Below are 9130 nucleotides of genomic sequence, written 5' to 3' on the forward strand. Positions count from 1 at the left end.
CCCAGGAGGTTCGATTCCGGGCGATTTAATGTAGTATCATTAGTTTTCTATGTTGTCTTGGGTCTGGGTGTTTGTGGTACCGTCGTTACTTATGATTTTTCCATTATACAAGTGCTTTAGCTACTTACATTGGGATCAAAGTAATGCATGTGATGTTGTCTCATATTTATTATTTTATTTATTAACAACACTAGGCACAAGTCGTCACTGTCACACAACAGTTTGACAAGCTGTCTCGAAATGTCAAAATTCAGACTGCTGTCATTGGTTGTCACTAATGTAAATTTGTGCTATGAATTTATAACCTTAAATTTTATATTTTAAAATAATTAAACTCAAGTGACTGTATATATCCAGCTATTGATTAGAAAAATCACAATAAATAGTATCATTTTCTATTTTATACTATGTCAGCAGCAAAAAGAGTCCAGGTATGTTTTGTCTGGTTTTATAATGTATCATATCAAATTCAAGTGAAATGCATAATAAAATATATTTTTGCTTTAGCAATGGGCAACTTTTGCGAGAACTTGGCACATTTTTGATTGCAAGTGGCAAGACCCGTACCAGTCCGCTGAAGTTATAAAAAAATATTTGATGGGAATGCATAAACCGATTTATCACCCTATGAATGATTGTGGAGATGTGGTAGTTTGTATTAATAGTAAAGAGATAGCTCTCCGTGGCAATGACTGGCGCCAACGGGCATATTTCCATCACACTGGATATCCTGGTGGTGCGACATGGACTTTAGCTTGGGAAGTTCACAATAAAGATCCTACTATGGTGAGTGTAAATGGTGATTTTAGAGCACTTTTTAATTTATATTTAAACAATTCGTTGATGTTTATGCAATAATTATAAGACAGCTTCAAGTCTTTGGACACAATAAAAAAAAATTAAAATAAACATCTAGAATCGTCTTCAGTAATTTTAAAAAGTATAATGAACTTTTGTCTGTAGTTTTATCTCAAAAAGAGATAAAATTTGTTTCCATTTTTTAAATAGATTAATTTGTATAATTTCAAATAATAAATATAATAAAGCATTATTATTTTGATATATCTTAGATTATTAAAAAAGCTGTATACAAAGCAATGAGAGGCAACCTACAAAGACGTCACACTATGCAGAGGTTATTAATTTACCCCGGTGAAGAAATACCAGAAGATGTAATGCAAAATGTGTCAAATCAAATTCGTCAACTTCGTTTGGTTCCAACTAGACTTGATCATATTCCCGAGGAAGAAGTCAAGAAATTCCCTAAGGTCATGGATTATCCGCAAGACTATGTGCTTAAATAAATTAAGAAATTAATGTAAATATAATAATTAGATCATAAATAAAGTAGATACTGAAATGCCACATATGACTTTTGATTCTATGACTAGTGACTAATATTATTTTTATTAAACTTAATACCATTCTGTTTATTGTAGAATTAGGATTAGGAGTTATACATTTCATCAGATCTAAACAAATTCTTCTTTACTTTGAGAATCATTGGTTTTAAACATCTAGTTAAAATTCCTCTTTACTTTTAGAATGTTCACCTTGCTGGGATTGTTTTCTGTCAGGATTTAAAAACTAATGAGGAATCTATATAATATACTCACTTAAATTTAAACCGTATTAAGCATAGCATAAAGCCTTAGTGCATTTGTCATATCAAATAGAACTTTTTCAAAATAATCTTAAGATCCACCAATGAAATGAATTTCATGTTTGAGCAGATTTATTTATGACATAAATAGTTATTAGGGAAATATGGAAGTCTTATAACTGCCTTAATTACATCATTTTGAAAGGAATTTGAATAATTTATTATCAAATAATATTTTAGTTATTAATATAGTAATTTCAACAAATTTATTAACAAAATAAATTCTATAAAGTAATAATAACAATTAGTGTAAAAAAAAACACAATTTCAAAAAAATACGAAATGTGTTCAAAATACATCACAACTTTGCCAAAACATTTATTGCATGGTCGTCGATTTTCTTTACGAGCTTTAGTTGGTTATTTTGGTTGCTGCTCAACAACATTTGGAACTTTAAATTCGATTCCCTTGTGGTTGATATGGGGAATTAATTTTATAACATCAACAACTTCTTCATCTTCACTTTGAGAATCATTTTCATCATCTTCTTCAAGATTTTCCTCATCTTCTGGTTGGGATTGATTTCTGTCAGGATTTTGGTGTTTATTTGGAATTTCATTGCTGTTCTTGCTTTCAGAGCTTTCCACGTCATTAGCAATATTTGATGGTTGACTACCATCGTCAGCGTTGTCGTCGTTAGAATTAGGTTCCTCTCTATGTGGGGGAGCCTCAAGATTTACAGCCTCTTCTTCATTATCAGGAACTATATCGGCTTGGTTCTCATGTTCACCAACGTTTATAGATGTAACATCATCATCATTATCGTCGTCATCGTCTTCATTGTCATTTAGGATGTGATTAATAATATTTAGGGCATCTAGAATTTCTTCTAAAGCTTTTTTTTTGTCATTAAGAGAGACTTTATCTTCAGGATTACGAGGTGGTTGTAACCTATTTAAAATATTTTTAATAATTTCAAAACGGTTATGTTCATTTTGAAGGTTTCTTACGTCCGACTCGGGTGTTGGTTCCCGGTGTCTGAAAATGATTGGAGGGCCTTCTCGGAGAGGCTTATTTGCCAGAGGCAAGGCAGACGCCACGACGAAGAGTGATATTGCTATGAGGAGCTTCATCTTATCTATAAATAATAAAAAAAACAATAACAAAAAGGTTAAAAAATCTTACAACAAAATATGTCAATAAAAAAATATTACAATATTTAAGAAAGTTGTACTAAATGGTAATTTTAATTATGTATTACAAAACTTTATTACCTGTTTAGTGTTAAACGTCTGTCCTGTCTGGTTAAAGGACAATAAATCAATAACAAATGGTGCATATACTCGTATACTTATATTGAATTTAAAGTGTTTTATCATCATGATAACAAAAGCTAATCATAGATTGTGTTTTACCCGTGTATATTTCTTAATAATCACTGCAATAGTTTGAAGTCGTTACTAATTATAGTGCAAGTACTTGAAAAGAGGGAAATGTCTCATCACAATTTTTGAATTCAACTGGCCGTTTGACCATATATTTAATTTAATAATTACTGAGCTAATTATAAAATTGAACATTTAATTACAGTTAAATGTCATAAACGTGTCTCACAATTTATCATATTAACATCTATATAGCCAATCAGACTGCAACGTTAATAATAACCCACATCTCAGATTCACAGCGTTGCTAATTATTAGAAAACAATGCCCTAATGCGCCTCTCTGTCGGTCAAAATGTGATAAACTCTAAAACGGATTTGAACATACATATTTGGTTCATAACAATTTTTGAGTTAGATCATAATTATGATTTTGAATAAACGAAATAATGATTCTCAATGTAATTTAGGGTGTGTAATTCATGAAGAAGTTTTATCTATAAATTAGCTGAAATATAATGGTGGTTGTATATTTATTGCAAAATATTAACCATCTTGGATCTTTTGAGACGCTTCAGCTAATCAAGTCATATTACATACAATATTAAGTATTTTTGTGGCTATAAAAGCCGGGATAAATAGTTGGAGAGTATTTAATGAATGCTATATTTTAACATCAAATTAGAAAATCCAGCAAATGCAACGTTTGTAATAAGTATCGAAGTAAGAGATGGGTTGCTGCGCCATTACAAAAAAAGTGGATAGAATAGAAACGTCTCAGCTATCTATTGCCGCGCCTATATTCGTGCACGACCCTAGCGACTATCTCCGTGAGACGTTCTTTCGTCTCTTTCGTCGCGTACTATCTTAACTGCAAGGAAGACATAGCAATAAAGTTCAGTACGTCACGTCAAACGGTAGTCAGCGTATGGTTCCTACGGTCAACAAGTCGACAAATCATGCAGTGGCAGCCCGGCGAGTAATCTCGATGCCCGTGTCATGATTACCTTCTCATGCAGAAATCCACCCATTTTTCCTGAGACAATACATATATATGTCTACTTTTATGGTTATAAGTCAATCGCTATATAAGTAATATAATATCTAACAAATATATAATTCAGCAACTCTGTTAAAATGAAAACAGGTACAATATTTGTCGCCTTACTCCAAAGTTATATACTCATAAGACTTCCCTCTTAATATAGGTATATATATGGTTACTTTCAGATGTACCTACTTATCCAATTTTATAACGATTTACATATTGTTTTATATAGTAAGTGCTTTGAGCTTACTTGCATTCCTCAATATTTTTTTTTTAATTATCCAATAACCAATAATGTATATATAGTATTTATTATAATTATATAAGCAACAAATATGATTTTTAGGAAAGAAATCAATACAATAGGAGATATGTAGTTACGTGCGACGAGCCAGTTTCAAAGTGCGATACGTTGGTTAGCCAGATATATAGCAAAAAAATCAATAGACAAATTTTAGTTTTAAATGTCATAATAGACAAAACTTATTTTGTATTTCCAAATTAATAATGTTAAAACCTCTCCTTCCCGCACAGGCAGGAAAAAAGTATAATGTATAAAGCAATAAAAATATATTTAAATATTAAAACTCTTTGTCACCCACGATGATATTCTAATAAACAGATATGTTATATCCATACTAAAGAACAGAAAAAAGGGTGCCGCGCCGGGGACCGTTTATTTTAGTTTATTTTTACATTTCGTTAAAAGTAAAAAGGATAGCTTGATAAAAACAATAAGTGAAAGGGATAACTAGATGTTTTAATTACGCAAAACGTATTACTACGTAATTATGATGTATTATAAAGTATTACTACGTAAAACGACTAAAGGCAAACGTTCCAATTAGGACGTTTTCTAGTCTTCACTTTTTGCGCGTTAATAACATATCTGTTTACTACAACATCATTGGTCACCCACTTAAGAAAGTTATTAATAAATATTAAAATAACCCAAGTAGAATAATGAATCATTTGGAAATGTTGTTGTTGTTTAATAGTGAGTCAGTTGAGTGGTATATTTTTAAGTGGATGATCTAGTTATTATTCTAGGGATTTTCCAACAAATGTTCATATTGTTAGCATTATTTTTTGTGTTTAGATATATAAGCTCTTTTATAGACCTAAGCAATGCTTTGTAGTTATTATGACTTTGACCACTTTTGTTAAAAGAGGCTATTTGACTGTTTTTTTTAAATCCATTTTATATTATTTAGTAGAGGTTAAGGAACCCAGTAAAAGTTGTTTTTTTTATTTTTAGTACATACTTGCCGAAAAATATCATATTAAAAATTCCATATTTAAATAACGCGCGAAAACGCTACTTGGACAATATGGTGCTACAATGGGGTCGGTGACGTCACTTTGCTGTATTTTAATCTGTGGTACATATAGAAGAAAAGCAAAGTTTACAAGAAAGTGACTTCATCATAAGCCCGGCCAATCAGGAGCGTTTTGTGTCACGAGACAAACGTTTGAAAACATGCATTTTTTTAGTGATTTTTGAATAAATTAATTATTATTTTCAAGTTTCGTTAGTAGATAACCATTTTTAAAGTCATAATATACACTGATTACAATAATTCACAATTTATTTTTCGCATTGTCAAATAGCCTATTGCAATGAAATCAAAAGGATGACTTTGTGAGGTGAATGTAGAACTATTCTATTATTTGTAAAGATACGGTATATATTTGAATAGATATTGTAGCGCTGGATTTAAACTGGGGACATTCAAGGTTAATTATAAAGATAAATCATCAAATATGGAAGAAAGAATGTAAATGTTATTTTTCTTTTCGCGTAATCGAAAACTTCTTTTCTTTTTTCTGAAAAGTTAGAAAATTTAAAAATGTAAATAAGAAATCTGCTATGACTTGTCGATTTATTCATTTAATAATGATAATATGTAGAAACTTTATCCACTTAATTTCTACACTCAATTTTTTTCTAGGACCTACAGAAGCATTATGATTAATGTTAAAAAGAGAACAACCCAACGTAAATGTAATTTAAAAAAAAAGAACAGTGTTTATTTAAGTAATAATTATTATTATTGGAATAAAGTACAATTTCTATAATTCGAAACCAACATTATTTAAATTTATTTAGAATTATCTCTTCCGTTACACCAAATTACCGCTATATATATTTGGCAATATAAAAATAATGAATACATTAGATTTGAGATTTTCAATCGTTCTATCTAATGTATATAAATTATATTAACTTAGTTTTTTAGCCAGAATGCTCTATGATACTATAATTTTCTTTACATTTAAAAATGGAAAATTAAAATCTCTGTGGTCTTACCTCTTTCTTCAAAATGTCACTTATTGATATATACCTTATTTTTTCGCTAATTTTCTAAGCATTGTGTTAATATAGTTTTATACAACACAGATTTCATTTAAAACATATCGAATATAATTAGTATTCTGGCTAAAAAAATCATCTTATCTAAATTGGAATACATTTTCTAATACATAATACGTATCTTAGAACAAAACAGATATAAAAATATAGATGTTTATAACAAAATTTATCATCTTAAATTAACGTAAATACAAAGAAAATTTAAAGTAATTGTCGCACGAACATTATACCGACGATAAATAATAACAGCTTTAAATGTACGATAATTACACCACTTATGGACATGTGATGAGAGGTATGTTTATTTTATTTATTTATTTTTCAATTTATTTATGAATAAAAACTTGTGCATTAAAGCAAAGCTGTGAAAATATACTTTAACATTTACATCAAATAAAAAAAAAAATCTAATGTCAGATAAACAATATAACCTTAAAATTATTTTTTATTTGGCCAACGTTTGACAACGACGTTGTATGAAGGTGTCACTATTGCTAATTTCCAAGAGCAATTATAGATTTAATTTTACGAAGTCATATTCATGATTTCATTATGCATTTACAATTTTGTATATCTAACGATTCATTTATTAAATTTAATATTGTTGTTTAACACCTAGAAGTGTATTCTTTTATTTAACACCAGTTAAAATAAAATAACTTTATTTAACTGGTGCTAAATAAAAGAACATACAAGTATTTTTCATTCCATAATGATAACATAACATTAAATTATGTACCAAAAACGAATTCTGAAGTATGTGCAATAATTTGATAAAACAAAACTTTAAAAAAATTAGTACCGAACGAAATCGATATAACCAAAAGATATTGAACAAAAATGAAACACATAATTATCCCTCCATTAACCTAATTTATATGGAAGAAGCGATAATAAAGAGTTGCTTTTTCAAGCAAAATCAGCGTCGTTTGCACACATTCAACATTGTAGACGTAAATGTAAACAAAACGTAATAAAAAACAAAAGGAATCAGACTTGTTAAGAACGAATTAATTGTTCTATAATCGAAGACACAGCCTATAGACACACTTATACAAGAATAGACGCACACATTTTTTGTTTTTAATTCGGGGAAAATAAAAGTTATTACTTACATTACATCTAGCTTTATCTATTAATAAATATTTTAAGTAGCAGTATTATAGCCCACTAATTAAAATAATAATAATGAAAAATGAACCTTATTCCTATCACCGTAAGGGAAACAATTGTTTATATTACTTTTAAAACTTTTTTTTTTAATTAGTATGCGTCTTTCCTCTTCTTTTTGGTCAGGTTTTTTACAATACTTTTGACACCATATTATCTCTTATTTACATTATTACAGAGATCAATTTAAAATACAAATGCGTATGAAGTCCCAAATCATACATTGATTAAAATTATAACGAACAAAAGTATTTGAAAAAAAAAAAAAAAATTAAGGCAAGTTCACACCGGATAAGCTTTAATTATAAGTGATGTTCCAAAACTACTAAATATAATGTTCTTATTCATATTGAGCAATGACAAAATATTGAATCAGTCATAGTCACCGATTTGTGATAAAAGATGAATTATTATATTTTGATTTTTGTATTTATTATCAAACACTGTTTCTTCATAAATGTTAATACTACGCGTGAAAAAAATGTAAAAATTCTTTAACGTGTACAAAATAGCTATGCTTTAGTTAAACAATACACAAAAATTGGTTTCATTAATAGATTACTATATATCCAGAATAGGTACCATCAGCAACAAAAGTAATAACATTTTTATTTAATAATTACGCCCTGACTCAAGAATTTTTGAGAGTTTCAGTAGCAGCTTTTCTAAATTATGAAAGCCATCAGCGCAGATTATACTACATTATGCACTAAGTGTATGTATAAACAAGTGTTCTCAATATTCCCTCCTATGATCTGATGGGGCACGTACTTAACGCATGCTTGAACGCACGTGATTGCAATTATTTTTATATTTCAGACCCCAGCTTGCTACTACGAATATCTATACTGAAAAATCCAATGACTTATTGGTCCGATCGGGGACTTGATTCCTATACGAACATCAATTTTAAATGCATATACATAAGACAGTCATACAGTCAAGGCCGTGATCAGCGGCTATAATGATACTATCATTTCCACTAACTATACATATATTGATGTTATTTATCCTAAAGATATATCCAATGTGAACTAGCTAACAGACGGGACGAAAAAGTTGAACGATTATATACGAATTAACATGTCTATCGATTCACTAGCGCCATCTTAAATTTACACCGTTAAAAACAAAGGACTTTTATTTGTATCTTGTGATTAGATTCCCATAATTTTGTTATTATTGTCATTCCGAGCCTGAGTACTTTAAAGTAAAAAAGTAAAGTAAAGTAACAGCCTGTACATTTCCCACTGCTGAGATAAGGCCTCCTCTTCCATTAAGGAGAGGGTTTTTTGGAACATATTCCACCACGCTGTTCCAACGCGGGTTGGTGGAATGCACATGTGGCAGAATTTCGATGAAATTAGACACATGCAGGTTTCCTCACGATGTTTTCCTTCACCGCCGAGCACGAGATGAATTATAAACACAAATTAAGCACATATATATAGTGGCGCTTGCCTGGATTTGAACCCGCAATCATCGGTTAAGATGCACGCGTTCTCACCACTGGGCCATCTCAGCTCTTAGATAAGTCATTCCGGGCCTGAG

General features: G+C 29.9%; 2 protein-coding genes across 2 annotated transcripts; one reads left to right on the plus strand and one right to left on the minus strand.

Moving 5' to 3' along the window:
* Positions 1 to 211: 211 nt before the first annotated feature.
* Positions 212 to 1365, plus strand: LOC124537637 (39S ribosomal protein L13, mitochondrial). The gene is made up of 3 exons (XM_047114534.1): positions 212 to 431; positions 508 to 786; positions 1071 to 1365. The coding sequence occupies exons 1-3, from the start codon at positions 408 to 410 to the stop codon at positions 1302 to 1304; spliced, it is 537 nt and encodes a 178-aa protein (XP_046970490.1). The 5' UTR covers positions 212 to 407; the 3' UTR covers positions 1305 to 1365.
* A 483-nt stretch (positions 1366 to 1848) lies between these two features.
* On the minus strand, positions 1849 to 3037 carry LOC124537636 (GATOR complex protein WDR24-like). The gene is made up of 2 exons (XM_047114532.1): positions 2878 to 3037; positions 1849 to 2741 (listed from the first exon to the last, which is right to left on the minus strand). Exon 2 carries the CDS (start codon positions 2734 to 2736, stop codon positions 2023 to 2025), a length of 714 nt encoding a protein of 237 aa, XP_046970488.1. The 5' UTR covers positions 2737 to 2741; positions 2878 to 3037; the 3' UTR covers positions 1849 to 2022.
* Positions 3038 to 9130: the final 6093 nt, after the last annotated feature.

Source organism: Vanessa cardui, chromosome 18 (assembly GCF_905220365.1).
Source record: "Vanessa cardui chromosome 18, ilVanCard2.1, whole genome shotgun sequence".
Classification (NCBI taxonomy): Eukaryota; Metazoa; Arthropoda; class Insecta; order Lepidoptera; family Nymphalidae; genus Vanessa; species Vanessa cardui.